This window comes from Lagopus leucura, unplaced genomic scaffold (assembly GCF_019238085.1).
Source record: "Lagopus leucura isolate 7727_CA_CO unplaced genomic scaffold, USGS_WTPT01 Super-Scaffold_73, whole genome shotgun sequence".
Taxonomy (NCBI): Eukaryota; Metazoa; Chordata; class Aves; order Galliformes; family Phasianidae; genus Lagopus; species Lagopus leucura.
This window is the reverse complement of record NW_024962252.1, coordinates 82,644,003-82,670,181: the sequence shown is the minus strand read 5'-3', so window position 1 is coordinate 82,670,181 and position 26,179 is coordinate 82,644,003. Positions and strand designations below refer to the sequence as shown.

Genomic DNA, 26,179 nt, shown 5'->3' with positions numbered 1-26,179 from the left:
CAGACAACGAAGGAGCATCTAACGAAGAGATATCACCATAGGTCAAGCTTTTTAACAGTAATTCTAACCTCAGCACTTACATGCACAGTGCACACCTTAAAGCAGTGAAAGGAATATACGATAAAGGACTTAATTCAAGGAAAAGTAGTCCTTCAAAAAAAAAAAAAAAAAGCACCATACTTAAGTAATTTGAAAGACAATTTCAGAACAATTAAGCATTTCAATAAATGCACATCTCATTCACTTTCAGAACACAGAACCATATATAGTGATCCAAAGGAAACACTTATTGTGTAAACAACTGAACTGCTTTAAATAATCATTTTCCATTAGATGGTATTAAAGGTTCAATTATGAAGATAAGTAATGTGTCCCTAATCCAAAAATATTGTTTGAGATCATGTTTACTCTTATATTTGGTAAAGATTTCAGATAGACAGGTAGAAGTAGAACATTCCTTACTCACAAATGAAACACTCGTACATAACATTCCATTACTTATCTCTAATTCAGAAACCTGTGGTGCAATATTGTTGTCTGAATCAAGCAGAATAGAAATCACAGAATCACACAATTGCGGGGTTTGGAAGGGACCTCAAGCAATCATAAGTCCAACCTCCCTGCTAAAGCTGGCACCCTATAATAGGTTGCACAGGTAGGCAAGTCTTGAATATCTTCAAGGAAGGAGACACCACAACCTCTCTGGGCAACCTGTCACAGTGCTCTGTCACCTTTACCATAAACAAGTTCTTCTGCATGTTTGTATGGAACTTCCTATGTTCAAGTTTTAGGCCATTACTCCTTGTCCTATTGTTACACACCATCAAGAAGAGCCTGGCCTCATCCATTTGCCTCCTACATGCCTTTAGATATTTATCAATCAGATCCTCCGTCCACCTTCTTTTCCCCAGGCTGAACAGACTCAGATTACTCAGCCTTTCCTCATATGGGAGATGCTCCTGGCCCTTAATCATCTTTGCAGCCCACCACTGGACTACTTCTAGGAGACCCATTTTTTTATTATTATTATTATTTGGGGAGCCTAGAACTGGACATAGCATCCCAAATGTGGCCTTACCAGGGAAGAGTAGACAGGGAGGATCGCCTCCCCTGATCTGCTGGCCACACTTTTTGATACACCCCAATCTGCAAAAGATTTTTCTATATTATGCAGTAGAGCATAATTTTTTTTTCTTCTCTTCCTTTTGGGATAGGTTTTCCTTCAGGTCTTAAGAAAACTTCCCAAAGTTTATATACCTGCTGATAATTCCCCAGGAAAAACAGGAGGACCTCCAATATTATCTAAGCAGGACATTAATGCAGTAATGTGAAAGTATGATTTGATTATCTGGGTAAATACCCATTACTCAACAGTTTCCTACTCTCCATGCTCCAACTTAACCATCACATTGCTATATGGAAATAAATATGCACATTATTATGGGCAGATTTGTCTTTATATCAAAGGAGATGTCCAACTTCCCAAAGAAGCATTCTCAGCAATAGTCCACAGGATAACTGGTGCAATTTTCCTAAATAATACCATTCAGATGTAGCAGATCTTCAACTCATACACAACTTTATATTTAGTCAGACTTTAATATAAAAAAAAAAAATTATCAATATGTCAAAAGAATTAAAATAAGATGCCATTATTTATAACTGATACATATGCCATTGAGGCATTTAATCAGTTAATTTAATTATTCCTTCTAATCCATCATCACCTCAAGCCATGGAAACTGATTGCAAATAGCAAAGTTCAACTAAATTAAATACTAGTTTATGGTATCAGTACTTACGGTAGAAATTATGTCTTGCTTGTGGGTTCCTCATTTGGTGATGTAATATTCAGAAGTCACCATGCTTTCATTCTTAGATAAGGCATTCCCTTCATGGCTCTCTTTAAGTAATCTTCTGAACAAGTCATCACATCATAGCACGCCTTATTCTGATACATGTGCGTGCTCTTTCTTTATTTCCTGCCCAAAATACTCAATGCACACATAAAAGAAAATCAGTTAGTTAGTAATTCTGATACATGGCATTTATGGCATGTTTCATATCTTCAAAGTACTTTACAAATGACAGCTGATTGAAGAAGTTAAGAAACACTTAGAAATGTGAACCAAAACTACCCAGAGTCCCCTAAAAGACTGAATAACTCCATCTCAAATGTGCCAGAGGGCTTATAAAGATCACAGCTTCTTTACTATAAGTGAATAGATCAAAATGTGCAATTCTTCAAAGAAGGAAGAGTTACGTTGCTACAAGTTCTGGTAGCAGGCTCTCAAGCATCTTCTCTCAACTGTATCAACAGTTATTGAACAGGACAAAGAAGGAAATAACAGTCTACAGCACGGTTGATTTTATTTCCTGTATTTTTTTTTAATTTTTTTAATTTTGTATCTCCTCTACCTATACTTCCTTTCCACGTCATGCAAGTCTCAATTTTAGATCAGAAAAGACAACCCTGAGATAGTTAGGTCCCTAGTTCAGTTTCATGCGGATTTTCCAAGGCAAATCAGAAGGCAATAGTTTAGGGCACACTGTTTACACCTTCTGTAAATCCTTCCAAGAATGTAAATAGCACAGATATTTATGCTCTAGAAATCAGAAATTTTATACTTGCACAGAAAAGCAGGTCTATTGGTTACAATACTTGTGAAAATGTAAGTGTCATAATGGTCACCTAACACAATAAGCAAGCAATACTATTTTAAGTAATGTGATGATATGCCAGTAATAACCTTCTTGTGGAATTTCTGATATATCATCAAAAATATCTGAATATATGGAGAAGTGTTAAAGAGAATGAATATGGCTCAACTTGTAAATATAGATACCTAGTCACAAACAAAGGAGTATTATGCTCAGTAAAATAAAATCTGGCCAGACTCTTTGGATTTAATTTGTAGACAAACATTTGCTTATGCTTGATTTCTGAGCCACTACTTATAATTCCAATTCTTTTACAGCAAACAGATGAACTCTCCCAGATGAAAACGGTTTGATATACATATATGTAGTGTATATATATAATATATATAATTTCTGAAGAGTACTTACAGGGGACTCAGTCTCATTCACATTCAGTTAAACAGGAATATTCTTCATGAATTTCACAGGTTGGTGATCTTGCCCAGACTCTGAAAACTGACCCATATGTGATAGCATTAAAACAACTACAGCCCTCATGGTCAGTCATATGATGTCATCTCTTAAGATTCTTACAGAAATTCTTAATATGAATATGCCATACCTAAGTCCCAGCAAGAGATACCTCAATAGTTTGACATACCCAGCTCTCACAATTTTCTACCAGGAACTATAAAATATTAAATATTTTGCCTAAAACCTTGCTGTTTAAAGTCAGGCAAACATTTTAAGAACACCTTTTTTTTTTTCTTTGATTCCTTGATCTTTTGTTTGCTTGCAATGAAGAGCCCGAAACGTGAATTACAGTTGACAGAGACCAAACAATTTAAGATTATTATAACCTTTTTCATTAACTTTAAAACTGAATACTTACCAGGAGCCTGATAGCTAAGCTTTAGAGCAACTGTGGTGAACATGTAGGAAAACCTGCCTTGCAGCAAGACTTAGCTATATATCACTTGCTGATAAGTCACTAGTGCAAGCAGCTCTTCAGAAAATGCTTTCTACATTGTGCATTTTCAATACAAGATCCCAGTTTCTCTGTATGTAATAGCTTACAGTAATTATTCAAATAAACAGTGCTCCTCTGCTGCTGTTTAATCTGAAGCAATACAGGTCTTTTCATACAGCTTCCTGTTACTCTGAGAAAACATTCAAATGTTACCACCTATGAACCAACAAACCTATCTCACAGAAAACCAAGTCTAGGGAATTTTGGGTCAAAAAAATAAGTTCCTGGAATTATAAGTAGCATCAAAGATGGTCAAAGCAAGCCCAACACTGTGATCTAAAAGCATAAATTATCAAGAGAGATATTCCCCACAGTGTGCATTTCTGCTCTAATTCTGTTTCGATTGCTTGGCTCTAATCTTTTTTATTTTTTCCACAGGCAAAAGCATTTTCCTGGTGTTCACATCTACAAAAACACTTTCAGATGATCAATTCTATTTAGGCCATTTTTTATAATTTGATTTTTACACAAGCAAACAATATGCCTGTTCTCCATTCTGTAAGTTGTGTAACTTGTTTCTGTGAGCAATTGCCACAGCACAGCTTTATATAAATCTAGCGTGCCTGCACTTGGTCCTGATGATAATTAGGAATGTATGAGACAAATTCCCTCAAACTGAATCTGTTGTGGGTAATGAAGATTTTATAGTGCAAATCCATGATGGGAGAGATCCAGGCTCTATACATCAGACACAAACTAACATGTTTTCTTGAAACTCTTAGAGGAATGGGAATTCTGCTGGGTTATCTTCTGAGAATTAGGGCAGATGAAATTCTCTTTACTTTCATAAAATAGTCCAATTCTCACTAGTGATCCAAGACTATACAGACATAACTCTGTTGTCTCTTCATCTGCAACCTGCAGTCACTTGAATTTCCTAGAAATTGAATAAGTATTATGGCTAGTAGGTTTTACATCAATTTCCATTCTGTCCTCATTGTTTATTTCCTTCTCCTCCCTACCCTCTTTTCTCCTGTTCCAAAAGTGTTTTTCAAGGTTTCTTCAGCCTCCACCATCAAAAAACAATGTCAGAGAGGACAACTTTACATTGTGGAAGAAAAAAAAAAAGCTGTAGTTAGTTCTGTAAGTTTTTCTGTTTTATGAAGCGTTGGGGGGCTCCTAACCCTAACAATACCCCCCCCCCCCCCCCGCGGGTGGCGGGTGAGATGGCTTTATTTTCCCATGTTGATTGGGGTTTGCAGTTGTAAATGCATTTACTTCAATACGTTCAAAAATACTTTGAGACCTTCAGATTAGATTTACCTTCTACCCCTTTTCAGTCAAAACAGTTAATTCCAAGTTTATCTTTTTGATTGAATGATAGAACAAAAATTACTGCTAATTAGCATTGTTTACCACAAGCAGAACATCCCTCTTTCACATACTGTGCATGTGCATAGCAATCTATGCATTTGACCACAGTAGAAATACTTGTACGCCTAGTCTGTGCAGATTTGGAAGTATTTTCCCTAATGTATCAGAGAACGTTGTTGCTGTGCTACTTGAATTGAGAGAAAAGAAAACATCTAAGGTTTCAAGTGCCTTTTGGTCTTGCACCATCAGATATAAACTTGTTGATGCTTTGTAACAAATAAAACAAATTACTGAGATTGCCTTCTCAGAAGGCAATAAAAGCCTTTCCTGTTTACAGAGTTCAACAAAGTTCAGGTGCTTGTCTCACACCTAAGGCATTGAAAGCTGCTGAAAAAGGAGAGCAGGAAACACTTGTTTGTCCCTCCACATATCACAGAACATTCAGCACTGGATCAGTTACTATAAATGCTGAGCTAAAGACATACTCTTACTTCCTCAGCTGGAGTAGCTGGCCTCAGTTTCTAGTGAGAAAATGGGCATGGCAAAGCTGCTCACTCCATGCTTATTTTGCATCCTCTGAGCACTCTAATCTGTGTGAGATGAAGTAAAACAATAACCAGTTCTCAGCAGCTTCACCACAAACTCAAACAGACTTTGCTGCAGTAGACTTCAGCTATGCTCTTTGACGTCATCCCGAAACAGTGTAGAGTGCTCACACATCGGTTCCCAGTGAACCAGCACTCAGTAAAACATTGTTTGCTACCTCTTAGCTCCCAGTTCTCAGGTCTCTCATCCTACACGTAAACTGTAAACATGCTAATACAGGAATTGCAGAGGCAAACTATTCAGCACCTCAGCAAGCAAGTCTTAAATGACTTCATGTAAATAAGCCAGAAATATATATATATATATATATTTTAAAACTAAATCTGAGGGTATCTTTATTTTAACACTCAGTGTTCTCCTTATTTAGCTAAAGACAGCAACTCCTCTTCCTTGGGAAGACACAATTTTCTAAAAATGTCATGTTCCATATATATCCATACCATCTGTAGCATTTATAAGGTTAATGAAAAAGTACGCAGGTTAAAGAGTGACATAATTATATCAGCAGCAAAATACTCAAAGTTTTTTTTAAAGAACAACCTTATCAGACTGATGCTGTTCCTAATGAAGCCCATAGCTAAACAGCACTTTGAAAAACTCCCCCATACTCAAGAGACAGAAATATAAGCTACTTTTGTAAATAAACATGCTTCCTTGCAAAAACACAGGAATTCTACCTTACCAATAGTCTCCAATCTTTACCACTTCCGTAAGGCCTCTCTGTTCAATCTCACATCATTTTACTGAGGTGAGACGAAAGTGAGGCTGATTACCTACAGATTCAGATAAGGTACCTTAACTGCACCAAAACTAGGAAATAGGAGTCAAACTTGTCTGAACTTCTGTCCTTGGATCACACATCTATTACAGAAACGTCATACAATGACTTAGGAAAGGCTTATCTACTGATACTGTTGGAAGGCAAAAATATGTATGTACCTTATATTCAACAAAATCACAGGCATAATAACAGCAGCAGCAGCACTGACACCAGGTACAATGAAACTAATCAAGCTGATGAGTTTGCTTCCATCTAAGACATGGGGAAAAACAGCCACAGGAATTGAATTGTGAATATTAGATGCAAAGCTGTTTGTAGAGGCATAGATGTTCATGTACCTGTGTTGGCACAGGAGGTATTGCTGCACAGTAGGAACATCATTCTACACTGGCACACAACCACAGCTGCAGTGAAAGTAAACAGTGACAAACTCAAAATGAAAGAGAAAATCCTTTACACTGTGACAAGAATTTACAAGATACAAAGTTAATTTGGGCATTGCATGACTATTTTAATAGTCTAAGAATATCAAGAATTATGTAGTTGCTACAAAAGTTACAAAAGAAATCAAATAATTTGTATCTATTCTTAAGTAAGTTTTTCTTCGTTAAGATAAGGAATCATATAAAGAAATGGCATGGGAATGAAATAACAGAGTCAGAGAGACTAAGAAGTAAAATGAGTTTGAGTAGCAACAATTAAAAAAAAAAAGCAAGAAAAAGCTCTATTAATACTTCAGAAATAAGTGAAAAACAAAAGGAAGCACAGATCATTACTTCACAAGAGAAGGAGAAAACAACAGATGACTCAGAGCAGGCTGAAGCATAAGGTAATAAGGTAGACTATGCAATTAACATAGCTTCAGTTTTACCTCACTGAGTTGGAGTTCCCCCCAAGGGCAAGACACCCCATGTCACCATGGAAAATCTACATAGCTGTGAGGTAGCAAGACTGGCAGTCACAAAGTTGATGTTAAAATGGAATATATGTTGTGGCCATAAAAGATCTAGGAAGGGAAAAAAAAAAAAAAAAGAACTGTTTCAGCCATTTTACAGGAACAGCATGGCATAAAGATGTACTAGGTTTTAGGGAAAAGGATGGGAGTATGACAGCAACTCGTGTTTCTGTGAAATGCATTCCCATTTTGAATGCTATCCTATTGATCTCAGAAATAACCTCTTAGATAAGAGAAGGAACAAGTGCTCATGAAAACAGCTGCTAATTTGGATAAAAGGGAGAAATAAAAGGGAGAAATTTGAGACACGATTCAATTCCAACCTGATTTAGTCAGGCTTTCAGCTACTGACTGCATATATATATATATATATATATATATTTATTATTATTATTATTTTTTTTTTTTTAATTATAAGATCATCCTACTCCAAAGAGCACTGAAACAGTCCTTTCTGAAGTTGCTAATTTACTCACATGTTTGCAAGCTGCCAAATTCAGCCTAGCCAAGGAAGGATTTTAAGAGCTGGATTCTTTTCCTCATGGATCACTGGGAATGGGATGGACACTGCCTGCAGCTAGGTCAGCAGCAACTCACTGTGCTCAACAGATCTGTAGAGACAGGATCAATTTGGAGACTGCAAGACTGCATCACTCAAAAGAGACAGCCTAATTCAATATCCCTAGCATGAAAATGGAATTATTTACTGTCACTTTTCAGAAAGCAACTAGAACATTTTTTTCCCCATTACATGAGAGCACACTTGAGTTATAGAAAACATGGGTGCTTTTGTATACTTGAGGCAGATGGCTAGCTGCTGCATCTTAGAAAAACACAGAGCTGCATGTTAGAAAAACAATATTCCATAAGTTAGTATTTAAATATTTATATATCAAATAGGTGAAACCAGACAGTCAAATATCTTGCATGTGTTGTTTGCATTAGATTAAGCTGTTTTGCTTGATGATGGGAACATGACATTAGGGAATGATAACGAGCCCTTCTGGGGAGTCTGACTGCCAACCAGGTAGCATCTCTGAGCAAGGCTAGCTTCCTAAATTGCTCACAATCCCAGCACTCACTCAGTATTTCTGCCAGAAGGCTCAAAGTCTGCACTGGGATTAAAGAGGGGAGAGAAATCTTGCAAGTGAAATATCAATATGTGAATGGGCTGAAGCAAATGTTCATTTACCAGCTACTTTTCACTCCCAGTGCTGCTGAGCAGAGTATTGCAGAGGGAGTGAATGGCCTGGACATCTCTGGCCGTCTACATCTGAAAGGAGTTAAAAGCTCTTGTCCTTTTGGAAGGACTGGAATTAGTAGTTCTTTCATTGACAGCATCAAGAAAATCCAAACCTGCAAGCTGCCTATTATTAAATATAATAATTACGTTAATAGATGGCTATTACAGATGTACCTCAGCCTTTCTAATGACTTCATAAGCACGTGGAACAAAATGGTTTCTATTTCCCACAGAGTTGAATGCCAGATTTAATGGTCTGTAAGATATATAAGAACTGAGCAGCACAATCCATGCTAGCATTCAGTATCCATGAAAAACAAATGTTCTCCATTGCAGTTAAACAGCAGGCATTGTATAGTTTCATACCATAATCCAAAACTTATTATAATCTTTGCCCTGAAGACAGAAGGACTAAGCTGAAGTAATTCCAGTCATTTCCACGCAAAGAAGAGAATCATTGCTCAAATGTGAATCTGAATAATTCTGTACCCAAATTACTCAAAAGGACAAGGTGGTTCAAAGTTGTTGTGAAATGTATAATTCTTCCACTGACTTACAAGCAACCAGATCTTAATGCAGTTTGCTTTCAGTAAACAGATTGTTCAAAGCATGAATTTCTTTCTACGAGACAAGGAGATGCTGCAGACTGGTATGGTTGGAGGAGAAAGAGAGACTTGATTCTTCTCCAATTCACCAAGTGACAGAAGAGTCAGATGAAAAATAGATCCTGTACCCACATCCTCATCTAACATAGTAGCTCCATAGTCCAGAAAAGGTTTTATACAGATATAGGGATGTTCTCTTACTCCTGTGCCACATAAGCATGTATTTCAAGGTCAGCAACAGTCCCATTGAGTGGGAAGGAAGAAACAGAGGTAAGGATGAATACAAGAGATGACTCCATCTCTACTGTGTGACTTGGAGCAGCAACTTGGAGAAACAAGCTAAATGCAAGGCAACAAAACAAGAGAAACTTTCCTGCCTGTTTTCTATGACAAACCTCTTGTAAACTACGGTGGCTGCACCTTCTACTGGTGTGCAAATTACATCCCTCTGACCCTCCTGCTCACTGCACTTTACAGACTGTTCCTGCATTTCATCCAAATGTTGCCAGATTACCAAAACAAACAGCCAAATTATCACACATATTCCAAAATCCACTTCAAAGTGCTAAATGTAACAACGCAATAAAATGGTACCTATTACATTACATTCAAAATCCAAGCACCTAAAAGCATGAAAATGAATAATTAAGAACATCAGCCTTCTGCTGCCTGCAATATGGCCACTTTATGCCTGTTTCATCACAATGCCATTAACTGTCACAGTTTGATTGTTTTTAAAATGTATAATTTTGTTTTCTTGATGTCAGTAGCTAAATGTGTTCAGTGAGAAGAGTGGGATCTGGACGGAAGGTACCTAGAAACAGCTTCATTAAAGTTATTAAGGAAACATTAAGGAAACAAAAAAAGGAAGTATTGTTCAGCTTTCAAAAATAGATTATACTGAATATTGCCCTTTGGCTTTTACTGACATCTAATAGGGAATGAAAGGCATAAAGCACATTAACCCATAAAGCAATTGAGTCTGACAGAACCTGAAAGCAGAAGTTGAAAATACAAAGATCATCAAATGTAGGATAGTCTTATAGCCAGGAGACAGGACTGTGATAGAACAGCCAAAGACTTTGTAAACTTCTAAACAGATGGCTCTCCCCACCACAAAAATCACAGCATTTCTCAGCAAGTTTCTCCTGCATCAAAGTAGTCATGACATGTTTTCATGAGGAAGACGTGAATTAAATGGAAAGTCTAAACTGATTTCTTGTACTAAAGTTACATTTCAACCACACCAACCTCAAGTTTTAGGATAAAGTTGATATTAAAAGGTTTGAATCAACATTCGTACAAATGATTATAATGTAACATTAGTCAGCTTTGAATTCTCTGTCATTTGACTGGCAAGAGACATGAGATAGAGACAAGCATAGAAAACATTTCAGAACTTCATGAACAAGTCCAAATTTTACATTCTCAAATGCAAGAACTGGAACCAGAAATTATGTTCTTTTCAAAGTCCATAGGAACTATGCAATTGACATCAGCATTGCTACAACATCATTTTTGTATCCACCTAAGCCAGAGACTGAAACATCAAGACTGAGTTTTGCAGGTTTGGCCTTGCGCAGCCTTCCTGATTGCTTCTATTTAAGCAGGACCTGATCATATTGCTGGAACCTTCAGGGATAATCCTGAAGGGAGACGAGCACAGCTTTAAAAGGATTCAGGAGCAGTGTGGATAAATACGTGAAGAAGTTGGAACCTTAGCATTGATTTCACAAGCTGGAAGAAAACAGATCAAATTTAATTATTCATCCAACTCCAGTCATTGATTAAATCTATAGCTGGTGGCTAAGGGCTCAAGCTGACAGATTTGCAATCAAACAAAATTTACTACCTGAAATATTTCCACTTGGCATAGCAAGCTGTAGTTTCTTCTTCTCTCATTTTTGAGATATACTTGGTTAATATCTCATTATCTTGATTATGTAAGAGAGAGGGAGGAAAGAATTTCCATTTTTCTAACCTGCAGTTCAAACTCAATAGATATTTCTGTGCTTTTACAAAAAAAAATAATGTCTATAAAATATAATTATGTTATTTAAAAAGGAAAGGAAATATTTGGAGCTACATTTGTAAGGCAGTGTTTGCCGTTAGTCAATGAATATGGTCAGGTTGTTTAAATTCTTGAAACTGTGATAGGAGCAGGCACAACTTACTTTCTGTCTTCAATATTTTACCATTGGCCACAGCTGAATACTGTTATTTGCAGCTGGGAAGTACTGAAGTATTAGGCTAAGACCATTGTAGGAAGCAAGATATCTGACTTCATCAATCAATAGTCTAATCCAATTCAGAAAGTCATATGTACCTATCTATTTTAAAACCCACAGAAATATAAATGTTATACAAGTGGATCTAATAAAATCAGGCATCTTCAATGGTCTAATTTCAATCCACAAGCCAGAATGCTACTGGTGTAGCATATATAAATTCAATTTCAAATGGCTCTTGAAAGAGACAGCTTCTTGTTTATGTTTGGCCCATCAGAAGTTTTCTTTTGGGGGAAGCTAAGTACTGATGAAATGCCATGCCTTTGCAGGCTCCTTCCTTTCTGCAGAGCTCATAAGTCATCAGAATGTCCTGCAACATGCTGTGATTTCTAGTACAAGCAGAATGTATGCATCAGCGTAATTCATACCAAGATGACACTCGAGGCACACACAAAAAAAACAACAATGGGAGGCATATTGTTTTTGTCTTTTCCAACACAGAAAACAATCAAGAAATGTCAGTCTTGACATGTGCATGGAGCTTCACGAAGGATAAGATTTTAAGCTGGTTCTCTTCCTATTTATATTTGTCTTTCTACTGCCAGAATTATCTTTTCTTTCACTGAATTAACTATTGATTTACTCAAGTGCGAGTGAGCCAATTCCTGTTTAAAATCAGCATTGTGATTTTCTCAATTGTTTCAACTTTTTTTTTTTATTAAAAAAAAAATTCAAGTTTTCCAAAAACTGGACTTAAGTTGTTTTGGTCAAGTTCCCAACTTCATGGAAATTGCATTATTAATATCACCTCATTTCCAAACAAGGTTTTATACTTTTTTTTTCCCCCATCTCACAGCCTTCCTTCGCATAATCGCTATAATTATTCTTTTTAGCAAAAGCACTTGAACATTTGAGAAAAATGTCTTATTGAATCCCTAATAAAATAGGGACACATCAATTATATGCTAGAAGGGAAAAGATTCACCAGCAACTGCAAATTACAAAGGTTGCAAAGTGCCTTGATGAGCTGACTTTAGCTCTGATTGATAAACAGCAGTAGCTATGCATAAGAGAGTGTGGGTGCCTCCAGCATGTCTCTGCCTTCAGTGAAGCCAGAGAAGAGGGAAAACAAAGTGCTTTACAGAAATCCATTCTCTTGCCTGGACTGATAAGCTTACAAAATAAATAATATGCATTAAACATAAGTAAGGAGAATACAGAGAGCATTTGTCTTCATCTATACTGTTTCAGAATATTCATCCAAATTCATCTCCTGTGCTGTTTCTGTGGGGATAAATGGACAAACGTGGCTCACTCTTGAATTGTATTCTCATCTGAACAAAATCAGTGATGATAGCTGTGTGAAAACCTAGGACTGAGATCCAGCTCCTTAATGCCTTGTGAAAAAGCAGCACAGCTTCAATTGAAAGGGTATCCAAACTGCCCTGCCAGAAGTGAGTGGGCAGATTACAAAAAGGAACAGAAAATGCATTGCCCCAATGACAGAAGACATCAGCAATGGCATATCAAGCAGCATTTACAGAGACACATATCCCATCTATCTCCTGCTTTACATAGGACAGACAGACAACCAGCCCACATAACTTCCTTAGCTACCACAAATGTGGAAAAACCTTAAGTTTAAAGTTACAGAAGAATCACTTCTCTTTGTCATACCTGCACACATCAGTGCCCACAATGGAAACAAACCGCTCCCAAAGAACATCCCTTAGCAGCAGTTCCTAGTAAAGTATCCCAATCTTTGCAACAGGAGATTTTTAAGCACCATGTGACAAAGATGAGTACAGTCTTCACCCAATATGAAAAGATGTGAAAAATAACAACACCTCCAACATAGAAAAAAGCTTTTAAGATTTTGGGAAACAAATTTTAATCTTTAGAATTTTGAAGGGGAGCAGGCTTCTCTTTGTCAATTTCAGGCATTAGTACAAACAGACAATGGAGAAGTGATACACAAACTCTTTCATGTTAAGCATGCTTTCAATGCACCCACTGATTTCTTAGATACATTCTGCTGTGTTTTTCAGAAATCCCACACCAATATTATTCATCTATGACAAGAATATATAGTGGGCCATGTTATACCCACTACTATAGCAGCAAGTCCTACAGCTTTTTCCCCTCCAGTGACTCCTAGGAGAAATTATAATTTTCAGCAATATACAGTTGTTCACTATAGTTACAACTTATGATTCACAATTACATGCTGTATCAGTGGCAGAACTCCACTGACAGAGAGAAAAAAAATGCAATAAAAGTACCATTGCTGAATTCCCTAGAGGAAAATCCACTCTTCTGTTGGTAGAGCAATACCCAAGTTCAGTGTCTGTAGTGAATACTACTTCTCACTGCTGTATCACTTAGCATTTCCTACGAAATCACTTCTGTACCTTAAAAGTTAAATTCCCTGGTGATTCAAAAAAATGGAGGACAGAATTCTTACACCTGTTACATATCAGTTGTAGAAGACCCTCTCCTGCATTTTTTTTTTTTTAATCAATATCTTTCCATGGCTTCCATCTTTCCAAGAAAATTATTCTGCATACCGGTTCTTTGTAATTTTACCTCTTTCAAAGCTGTCCAAGTTGCTTCAGTATTTCATTGTAATCTGACCCACACCTCCTAAATTCTGAAAGCTTGTTTTAGAAATGTAAGGCTATTAAGAATCATTACACCAAAATAAATAATATTTACTATCAACTCAGTTGGATGCTGCCTTAAAACTAAGAGCCCAAACAACTCCCAGACCATCACAGCAGAGTGGACAACTCTCCTCTTTTACTCTCCACTCCTGTTTTCTTTCTATACAATTTAAGTCAAAATTGCAAACACTCCTTACCTTGCAGATGATACGCAGAAAGCTATCCCAGCCAAGTCAGTTATCACCTTGGAGAGCCTCCTAAGTAGAACATGGATGGGTAAAAGGCAAAGCAGAGACAAGCAGTCTGTAGGGCAGCCCTGTAATCCAATAAGCTCCTCTGTTTGCACTGAGGTGAAAGGTGTCTTGGCTTTTCATTTAGAAATCTAGATAACGATTAAAATTCTGGAATACTCCAACAACAGCTGCTTTAAACAGAAGTTACCAGATGGCAATATTTGTGTGGGTATCACGAAGTCTGGCAAGGAACAAACTAATGATGTACAAAATGCTTTGATGCACAGCCTTCAAGCACTAAACTTAAAGTGAAATGAAGCTTCGTGCAAGGACTCGTCTATCCTGCCTTTCACTTAAGTGGGAAAAAAAAAAATTAACAATACAAGTGTACAGACAAGGAGTTACTTGGCACAGCGCTGTTGGGATTGAAATGAGTACCATCTCTCAACGTGGCTAATATTTGTGAATTTGTATGCAAATTTTGCAAAAAAGCTCTAGGCTAGGACACATTTTAGACGTATTGCTGTGAAGTTTCCCAGTGGGTGTTTGGAACATACATAAAAATACAAAGATTAGAGCACAGGCCTCTTTCAATCGTATTTTAGAAATGGAATATAATGACAGCTTAAAATCCCAAATCCAGTGAAGCCTGTAAAGTTCAAGAAAGTTCATCTTCAGAAATAATATCCTTAAAAACATACGGTAAACACAGACAAGACAAGCCCCTACAAAGGTTTAAGGAGGAAATTTCAGGGCTATCTGCCATACGCATAAATATAACAGACTCTGATTAAACGCCTTTGGTATGTCCTTCAATGGTCAACAGCAGAAGTGACAGAAACAGTAAGAAACAGCATCAACTGCAGCCTGCTTTTAAAAAACAAAAATGATTTACTGAAGACATCCACAGAGCACAGTACATGCACTGTGAAGTAGAAGCATACGTTAAATTTTCTCCTGTTTACAGCAACATATGGCTGTGGTCCACCTCTCCACTGTTACTCCAGAGTTCATGTACCACATTTATAATGAACTCGGACAACCTAAATGCAAAGATAAAACCAGGCCTTCAGGTGCACACGATTTCACCTTTTCACTCCAACTTCGAGCATTTGCAGCAGAAAAGCAGTAACCTATGTAAAGAATATACATTTACAGGTCAGAGCTCAGGTGCAATCTCTCTGAAAATTGTGTTGAACAGGTAAGCTCACTGATTTCAATTGCAATACTGAAACCTTTATCAAAGAATACCAAAAAAAATGTTGATTGATTAGTTCTGCATTTTTATCCAGCATTGATGGAACGGTCACTGATTTATTTTTATTTTGTACTGAAAAGTATAGCAAACTTGCTTTGCATTAAATACTTCATTTCCCATAGCTTCCTTTTTTTTTCCCCTTATAAAATTTGTAGAAATCTTTTGACAAATAACAGGTAATCAAAGCCTAAACAAGTTGAGATAAATTCTAATGATAGTTACAAATCAGAACAAATATGTAGCTCAATATAGCACAATTAAAAAAAACACATTACTCATTAATATCTGTGCTTTTAGGAAAGAGATTCCATATCATAAACAACTGACTGTTTAAAGTAAGCTGTAGTGAAATTCACTACAGATGGTTTAAATTATTTACTGGTCTGTGACTCCAGTGACGGTCCTCCAATCCTCTACCTTGCTATTCAAGACTTCTGAGAAACAAAATTGAGTAATAATTATCATCTCTAGAAATTTTAGACAGAATAATTACATTGAATCATACCAACTTATTTATGTATTTTTTCATTTGTTCTGTTGGACTATTTCTCCAAGACAACTATTATATTCAATATCCTCACTGTATTAGCATCCTGCAGTAATGTATTTAAGTTGAGCATGTTTATTATATTTATTAACCAAAGAACAAAAATAATAGAATGAGATGTAATAGAACACATACATCTTCTGTGCAGTTAGCAAGCAATATATTTAATTGTTTCTCCATGTTTTTTTTTTTTTTTCTTTCTTTATTTCAATTAGTGCCAGCAGATTCTAAATTCAACACAATTTACTTAGTACAAAGCATGTTCTGCAATAGGGGTCTGAGCAACTCTGAAGTTTACATACTACTGTAGCCATGGAAATTTCTGCAGGAAAAGTGAGAAGTTCACTGAAAAGCAACTGTACGTCTGCATCAGGAAGGAGAGAAACACCCTACATAACTCTGCACCCCTCAGCAAGAATAAGGTCATAGAATGTCCTGTCTACCTGTAGCACTTGGCAGTGACACATGAAGAAACCCGGCCCATGCACTCCCCTTTTCTCAGCACCTGAAGTGTGAGAAAAGTTCTCGTTGCAAGAACAAAGAGCCAGAATGCACTTGTGCTATATGAAATGAGTTGGAGGACCGGACAGGAGGATGTGAAAGCTGCAAATGGCCCACTGTAGAAGGTCAGAGGCTCAGCAGCTGCTGAGAAAAGTGACCTAGGTCACTGTCACTGGCCACCATTCCTGGCATGGAGACATCAGATCCAGAGCATGAGAATGACACACAGCTTATCCTGTCCCCAGTTACAGAGGAGAAAAGGTGCAGAAGTCAGCCAGCTCAGTGCCTACCTTTCAGAACAGAGAGATATGCATCAGAGGACAAAAACTGGGTCAGCAGAAATCCCCTCTCCCAGCAGATCCTCCCAGATACCTCGCAATAACGTTACCTTGTTTTAAATGGATGAGCCATCATTGTTTTACCCTGACTTATTCCATCAACATTTCCACTTTCCCCAGAGATGGGCTTAAGCCACAAACTTCACATGCAGCTCTAAATTCCCCTGAATTTTCAGATGAAGAGACATGCCAGGAATTTAAAATTTATTTTCCCGTAGCTGGGAAATTATTCTTACAAAACAACAGTCCTCTACAGTAAGTCAGCACACATTTCATTCTCCTAAACTGTGTGCACAACTATACAATCAAGCTGGTCCTATGCCATTCATTATTAGCTTATATCATTAAGCATGATTTCTCTTTGGTCACATCCACATGCTGAAGCATTTAGCTGACAGAACCAGCAGCATTCTTTTTAAGCAATGGATGAAAAGCAACAAAAGTAGAGAAAATGCGCATCCAACATACTGCTGGAATTTAGATGTAATAATACACCTAAAATGCTAAAGGATCCTAGGTCCTAAGGAGATATTTTGTCTCTTGAATTACCATAGGACCTTTTACATGAAATTAGGATTGGACACAAATAGTCATTTGGATCAGGCACTGCTGCCTTAAAATTTAATCTACATTTCATTTGAAGAAATTCTAGGGGTCGTCCTACCGTCTTTAAAACAAACTGAAAACTGTTGCAAGGCAGAGGGAGCAGGAGCCAGCTGTCTGATATGTTATTACATACTGAGTACTATTTAAAAGTACTTAATTTCTTCGATACTGCCTTCAATTTCTCATACTCTATCTTCATAACGTACACACTCTTTCTGCTTTTTGAAAATAAGGTAATGAGAAGTAATTTAACAATCCACCAGATAAAGTGGGGTAAAAGTTAAAGCCATAGAAGGTGCCTCACTCTTTCTGGCCATAAATAAGTGTCAGTATCAGTCTGTAAAAATCAAATTGCTTGACTACTATTTTTCGGGACAACATCCAAAGTGCTATCTCATTTCCAATGTGGCATGAAAACAGAACCAAAACAATACCAGCATCTTCTACCTTGGATGCATGATTTCATTTTAAAAATATTTCCTATGACTCTATTCAAAATAAACAGAAAGGACCTTACAACCTGAATCAGAAAGTGACAAATATAATATTCCCCAAGGTGACACCCTCATTATTTTTTATAACTCTTGCTCTACTCTACCTGCTAAAACAGTCACCCTATAAGTCAACTTTAGGAGAAGTTCCTGCTTCTACATATTTATTTTTATTAGCATGCATCCATACCAAATTCACGTAAGGCTTGCCTACTTTTTGATCATCTCTTTACACCTTGTGATCAGGCAGTAACTATAACCAATGCAGCTCAATCTTATCTTTTATGTCAAAATTGCTGAGAACCAAGAATTTCATATTTTTCTAATGCTGAATCTAGCTTTAACCTATATGAATATAGAGTGGGTATCATGCCTTAGCAAATACCCTAGATCAGCATTTCAATTACTTTTACTAACTTAATAGCAAAGAAATATTAATAAAATTACCTCGATATTCAGTCTTACTGTGATTTGTACAAATATTTTTTTTAAACAAGTACTCCCAGATTCTCATTCTCATAGAAGGAAAGCAACTCATTTTCATTCAAAGATTATGATGTATTAAGACAGGAAGAATTTCAGGTGATGCACAGGTCCTAACAAAAATAGCAGCAGGGTAGAACAGGGGCAATGTGTTCTTTAAAGACATTTAGCAAATTGAATTTTCATGTCAAGCTGTATCTACTATTTGCAAGTGATCCTTCCCAAACATCTGCAAGAATGGCAAATGGTGCTAGGTATTTCCTAGGTTTACTGATTCCAATATCCACAGGTAAAAATAACCATGCTAAGAATGCTTCTTTCAATAGACTAATATAAAAATATAAACTTATTTTACATCACGAAGATGCTCACAGGGGTTTTCTTTATGCTCATCTATGTTATCAAGCACAAGCTGGACCTCAGCATGAAGGTACCATGAGCAATTCTGTCCACGACCTCTCTGTTTAGACTGGTAAATTGCAATAAAGTGTGTCTTTTGAGTTGGAGCACTCAATGTCTGGTTAAATACCTTTTACACAGATCTGCTTCACAATCCCTTTATAAAGTTCCCTGTGCAGGTAAACAGTGCTCAGCACAAATGAGAGCCCAACTGTAAATATAGACAGTTGTCTTTAGCATTGTGTTTCTTACCACATTAATTTCCTGCATTCCTGTTCCAACATGAATGCCATTTCCCAGTGCAGAGGAGTGTCAGCTGTAGACAGTTTACAGAGATCAGCCTCAGGGTACTAATACTCTGGAATAAAAAACTTACTCGTTCCTTAGAGACTCCTGTCATCTCTGGAATGAAGGCTGATTTGGCAGCACACAGACAGGATACTAAGTGTACTTTCTGGAGCAGGGATTCCTAAAATGTTCCCAGCAGTGGGAAAGATTATTCTTTCTGTAGTATCACTACTGGAATTGCATATTTTTAGAAGCCAGGGAATGACTTTGAGGAATGGCTGATTCATCTCCTTTAATTCCCACTACCACCAAATGTTTTCAGACCATTCTCATTGCCCTTGGCAGGCTGGTCACTCACTTCATCTCCCTGTGTAAAAGTGTGAGGCAGGAAAGAATGCTTTACAGCTGCCAGGAAGAAGCGGTTGCAAGAAACTACAGAAGGGAACAAGAAGAAAATAAGGTGTGTGGATAGGCTTGTTTTTTTATTATCTCTCTATGCAACAAGGATCCAAGCCATAGCATCATCTCATAGCACATATTGTCTCACATAGAGTTAAATCATTTTTTAATTTGGAAACAACAATCAGCAAGAATGCTAGCTGGCAGTACACAGCAGCTCCTTCATCCAAGTAAGGATTCGTATCTCCAAGGAGGACACATTCCTTCTGCTGCCAGTGAGCCATTTCCTATGTCATGCCAAAGAGTCAGCAGAAGGCCTGTCAGTCAGGACAAACTGCATAGATCCAAAAACACTTTGCCATGCCGTTCTCCCAGAGTCAGCTACTGAACTGAGGGAAGAACATACAGCAGCAGTGGATGAAAAGGGTGAAAAGTTGACCTTCAGTTCACAAGTGCATGAACAAAACAGGAGAGATATTACTTACACCATCCTGAATGATATTCATCCCCAAACCCACGTTCACACATGTCCACACAAACCAGTACTGAAACCCACAATACAATGGGGTGCACCACACTGTTACTCACCATTCTATAGACCCATCCTTCCCACGTTCCCCAAATAGAGACTAATCATTCTCTCTGTACTGCAGGACTGTCCTTGTTACATTTCTGTCATTTCCTTCACTCTCATTTTTCTCAGTCCTTCTGTGGAGATGAGGTCACTACTGTATCCTTACAATCACCCTAGGGCAGTCATTCTTACCTTCCTGCACAAGGGTCTTCACCAGCAGCAGCTGACATAGCTCATGTGATCATAAGCAATGTATCATACGCGGCCCTGGTTTAGCTGAGAAGCAGCTTTACATGGAAACAGAAGAGTGAAGAAACAAAGATGGACGTACCATTCATCTCTCAGATATGTCTGGAAGTACGTGTTGCTGCAACAGATTTACAAATAAACGAGTTTGTTGGTTTTTTTTTTTTTTTTTTTTAAATAATATAATTTGTTGTCAGTGCTCAGGGTTATTTTTGGCCAAGAATGTTATTCTTTGAGTGCCTGAACTCCTCTGAAGGCTTCTTCCTCCTGTGAACTACAACTGGTTCATGGAGCAGCCTCCAAGTCCTGTGTGGTAAGCTGTCAATTCCAAGAAGAATGAGTCAAGTGTTTGCCCACATGAAATTCATTCCCTGTTATTTTAGGAAGAGGCAGAGAGGCTCATAACTCATTCTCATCACTGCTGGGAAGCAATCACCAGGTCTCTTGCACAATTCAGAGAAGAGGTCTTCATAGTGATTTAAGCAACATGTTTCAGCCAAGGTAGCGCATGACATAGCAGTGTCATGGAACATGCTTTTTAAATAAGAATTAAATGGGTACTTCTGCGCTTTATTTCAACAGTGATCACCCATCTGCATCCAATTTAAGATTTAGAGTTTTTTAATAAGATTTTCAACAATAGTTATTTTTAAACCAATCAATAAAAATATTTACATTACTGAATAATGATAGCAATGACTTGAATTGCTCTCACTACCATGAATTAAATCCCAGATATCCATCAGCATCTATGCTGGCCACTTTTCCCTTGACTGTGAAGGGTTTGGAAGCACTGAGTCCTGGGTTTAATTTTGGAAACGTGATTCTCACCTTGCAAAATGATATTTGATCAAGCTTTTCTCTTAAAAAAAAAATAAATAAATAAAAAAAAAATAGACTGTAATAGTCCTTTTTGCTATGCAGAGGGATCTTCTGCAGTTAATATAGAAAGCAGCGCTTCAGTAACCCAGCTGAAGGTGTTAAGTCCGTAGAGCAAGCCTAACATTATCAAAGGGCCTAGAGGTAGTCTCTACCAGATTGGAAATTTGTGTCTTGAGAGCCAGCATAGAGACTAAAGTACTGTAATACTCCATATGCTGGTGGACAGGATCATCTTGACTCAGGTACTTTATTTATATCTGTAACGCCAAATTTGTGCCATTACTTCAGGGCGTGTAGAACTTACCAGCCCTGCTTAAAAAGTCTACAGAATGAGTTAATGGTGTACTTCTAAGCATGGTGTATAGATTTCTTGCTTCAATTCCCAAATGTTGCTTTTCCGTACAGCATTGCATTCATACACATAGACTTCTATGAAAAATCAAGAGACACGGTCTATTATACAGGCACACGCAGAAATAGTACACATCTGAGTACAATGCCACAAAAAAAAAAAAGTGGCAAACGGTCACAGTTGCTGAGACTGAGGCTAAATTTACTCATAAAACTTCTCTGTCAACAAGTTATTTAAGGCTTGTCACTATATTTTTATCCTTCCTGCAGGTTTGAGTTTCTAGATCGTTACTGCAAATTAATGATAAAGATGTTTGAACTTCCTTCCAGTGGTTGGAAACATGTATTTTAGAAACATATTCCTATACTAGTTTATCACAGGCTGAATTTAAAGGTTTCCAAGAAGCATATCAGGCTATTTATATATTAGATGAGAAACAAGAAGGATAGACATTACTTCTAAAATTTCAGCAACAATAAGAGTAACTTACAATTACACCATTCAGACATACCCTGGAAATAAATGAGCAGATGTGAATATGTCTGTAAGTACTAATCAGCTTAGCTTAGTTATAAGAGAGAATGTAGATTTTTCACAACATGTAGTTTATACTAAATAAAAAAGAAATGTGATGAAAACAGTCTGAAAAATAGCCTGCAGTCTTTATTGTGTGCTTGAATTTGCAAGGTGCACAACCTCCATTAATGTTCACAGGGTAGCATAAGAGCTGGCAGTTGGCATGATCTCTAAAGTAAAACTCACGCCTCAGAGAGTTGCTTAAGGGAATGGTCTACTTCCTCAGTGATAGATTTGTTTGTGGCAACCACAGACAATAGCATGTTTCAATTCCTGTACTATAAGTAGCCTACACCTAAAAGGTTGAATGTCACACTGATTCAGATGGCATCCTTGACTACTGCTACCACTTCATGATATAGAAGTTATGTTAAACTCATGTAACTGCAGCTTTCTGCAAAGAAATTTTACAATAGTAAGGCCACAGAAAACTTCATAGAAAACTACAAATACAGTACAGTACCTCCAGCTTATGATAATGCCTACTGAAAGAAAGGCGGCAGAAGGATTCCTTCGAAAACCCCAGATTGCCAAAGGTTTAGAGTCTCCGCTTACGATATTTATACTTCCGAAAATTATGGTCTAAAGCCTCTGAAGAATTTTGCTAGTACAACTCCATTTGAAAGTTTAGTCTTGACGTTTGTTTTACTACAGTATTCTCAGCAATAGTAGGATTAGCACTATACACTAAAGAGCGTAGTCAAAACAGAAGTACTTCAGACCTCTTCAGCAGTACAGCAAGAGGACATCTCTCATAGATCAGTCTAGGTTTTAAGGTGGAATAGCATCTCACTGTTACCCCCTTTACCCATCTTTTTGAGTGTACAACATAGAAGTTTTTTCCTACTTTCTGGTGTAGATCTGCTCGTGCATTCAAGATAGAGGAGGTGGAGAGAGGGGTGTTAGGAAGGGAGAGAGAAAAGGAAGGGCAAGCTGGTTAATGTTTTTCTTTTGGCTTGTTTTTATGAGTCACCCCACTAAGTATTTGCATTAGCAGATCTCCTGCTGCTGCTAGATCATTCAATTGTTTGTTTAGTTGTTCTGCCTCATGAAAAATCCAACAACACTGAATTTTTATAGATCTTTGTATTTTACTAAAAAATTAAATCTCTAAGAACCAAATAAGTGCCCATTTCTGTGGTCCCTAAAGCAATAGAAGCTCCCCCAAACCCTGTGCTACTACTTACTTCACGGAAGGTTACAGAACCATACTTTTGCTTCCTGATTGAGCTTGACCAGAAAAAGTGAAAACAACGTAACTGAAACATCACAATAACCAAGTTTAAAGTTCAAAAGTTTTTACTCAAACGTGTGAGTTGAAGTATAATGTTGCTTAATGCAGAGCTACATTGGTGAAACCAAACATTTAGTATAACTTTGATCAAATCACTTTGAAAGAGTTGCATCTCTCCCTTCAGGTGTGAAACTAATACTGCTCAAATGCATATCAGATTAGATTCTGCACAGGCACCAAAGTTGTCACTGCCTTCTTCCTGCAGAAGAGTCATCAGAAAATCTTCCTACAGCATTGAAAAAAATTAGGAACCTAAGCAGAATGCTATCACAGCCAGCAGCCTACCAGCAGCTAAGTCCTAAGGAAAGCAAATAAAAAACACTTTTTTTTTCCTGTCTATAGAGACTAAACAGCAATTTTCTCTTCAGTGTTCTTTATCTCTTGCTTATTCAACCTTCTAGATTACCTTAACACTCTGCTTCCAATAAACCTTTTTTCATTTACAAGAGTGCCAGCATATGTTAATTTAAATAGAAGCTAGAAATCTGTTCATTAGAATAAAAGGCAATAAAAATATCAGAACTTACCTGTTCACAGAGGATGGTTCTGATTTCCAATCTGTGTGACAGACTTGATTCCAAGAGGAGTATTTGAAAATGAAGCTTTTCAAAACAGTTCTATATCTTCTTTGTGAGTTGCTCACTTCATTTTTCAATCTCTTCAATCAAAACAATGACTGATAAGGGAAAAATGGCTGCTTAAAAGCCATAAAAACCTTGTCCTGGTTCCAAAGAATCAGCACATTAAAAAGAGCTTTTCTTCATCACAGACTTCTCTCCACGCAACTTTCTCTTAAGCACAGTTCAATCCCAAACAATGAGTGCATATAAATGGTGTCTTCTTATCACATCTGTTCCTGGTGTGAATTCAGAGATGCAAGTGCTGACTTCAGTAACAAAAATACTTTTTTAAAAAAGTTGCTTGTTATTCTTGCTGCACCAACATAACTGAGGGAATATGAGCTATAGCTCTTCACCATCATCAACAGAACCATGGGATAATTAAAGGACTCACTGCCTCAGTGAGATTTAAAACATAGCGTACCCATCCTTCAAAGCATTTGTCACCTGTTATCTGCTAGAAGACACAAAGCTAGCAGATAAAGTTTATAGTTGCTTGGTTTCATCTGAAGTCTGTTAGGGAGATAAAGCTTCTCTTCCACTTACTACCTGGGCATATGTATTTTTTTGAAGTTGCTGGAAATACTAAACCACGTTTTAGAAAACTGTTTAAGTCCCCTCCTATGCAACTTTATTGCTTTATTCTATATACATTCTTGCTCAAAATGCCACTTAGACTCAAGACACCTTTCAAAGGGGGATGTCACTTGGATGATTTTGGAACAGCAGCATCACTCTATGTAAAACATATAGCAAGAGACTGGTGTAACATATCTTCTGCAGCTTATACTATTTTCCACAGCATTCTACTGATGTTTAAAACCCTTTAACTGTATCTAAGACACATCAGTGATCAATATGGAATGGTATCAATATGCCTGTGGTATTTGGACATTCCCGCCTGTTACTGTGGCCAGCAACTCATCCACTGAGAGTTCCTCAGTTTCAGTTCAGCTGTGACAAAACTTGTCAACAATTTCTTTCGGATATAACTTCATCCAAAAAGCAGATCTGAATAACCGCTTTTTTAAAGAAACGCAGAAAATTTCAGAGTAGTGTTCACACAAAAATCTAGTCCATCTTTTGGTCACTTAAAGCACATAACGGACTTGGTGATGGAATGGCCACGCTCTGGGCTGTACACTGGTTCATTACACACACGCAGCTCCCTTTAAGCACAATGTGAATTCAATTACCCAAGGAGAGGGAGGACATTCTTCAGGATATGCACGCATTCTCAAAAAAAAAAAAAACAAACAAACAAAAAAATACTCCTCCTCCTAATGCCCATTTCTAAGATGTTAAAGATCAGATATTGATAGCTGAGCACACTTTTATGACTGACACCTGTGCTTCAGCTGTTCACAGAATCACCAAACTGTGGGTGTTGGAAGTGACCTCTGGAGATCATCAAGTCCAACTCCCCTGCTAGAATTTTATTCCTACAGCACAGCAATTTGCTTTCCTACTGGCTCCTTACCAATCAATAACCTTAGCACTGAACACACAGGGTGCATTACTGCTTCCTAAATCTTACTTTTTTTTTTTATAGCACCTTCCAAGAGAAATATCGCCTTGGACGCATTCTGCTGCCCATTTCCTGAGTGAACATCGCCGCTCTGTTTGTTCCATCCAGGCTTCCCCACCACATCATTCACAGAGGCTCGTCTGCAGAAGCACGATGTTTGTCAGCAGCCCCAGCAGATCTAAATATTTAATCTGATGGGCTGACACATTTTATCGCTCCTTCATCCCTCATCAACCTTCTGAAAGCGCTCGCAGCTCTTGTTCCGAGATGTGCCTGGGGAGGGCGAGCAGCTTTCTGGCTCCCCACACGCACTCCGACAACCTTTACCGCTGCAGAGAGCCGGCTGAGAGCTAAAATTAACACAGGCGAGCTATAAATAGAAGCCGTTGAAAGAGCTTTCAAAATGCCCTATAAACGCTGTGAGGGGGAGAGCGTCTTCACCGGTAGCCCCGAGGGGAAGGCGGGCAGCTATGCTCGCAGGGCTCCTCCCCGGGAGGCC

The 26,179-nt window shown here is 37.6% G+C and overlaps 1 protein-coding gene across 1 annotated transcript in view; it reads right to left on the bottom strand.

Annotated features, from left to right (window-relative positions):
• KCNK2 (potassium two pore domain channel subfamily K member 2) overlaps window positions 1-24,109 on the bottom strand; it is a 122,088-nt gene extending 97,979 nt beyond the window's left edge. The window contains exons 1-3 of the mRNA XM_042884691.1: window positions 24,060-24,109; window positions 3,070-3,156; window positions 1,803-1,994 (exon numbers count right to left, since the gene is read on the bottom strand). Coding sequence (XP_042740625.1) covers window positions 1,803-1,836 — 34 coding nt within the window. The 5' untranslated portion in view covers window positions 1,837-1,994; window positions 3,070-3,156; window positions 24,060-24,109. The remainder of the gene's footprint in view (window positions 1-1,802; window positions 1,995-3,069; window positions 3,157-24,059) is intronic.
• Window positions 24,110-26,179: the final 2,070 nt, after the last annotated feature.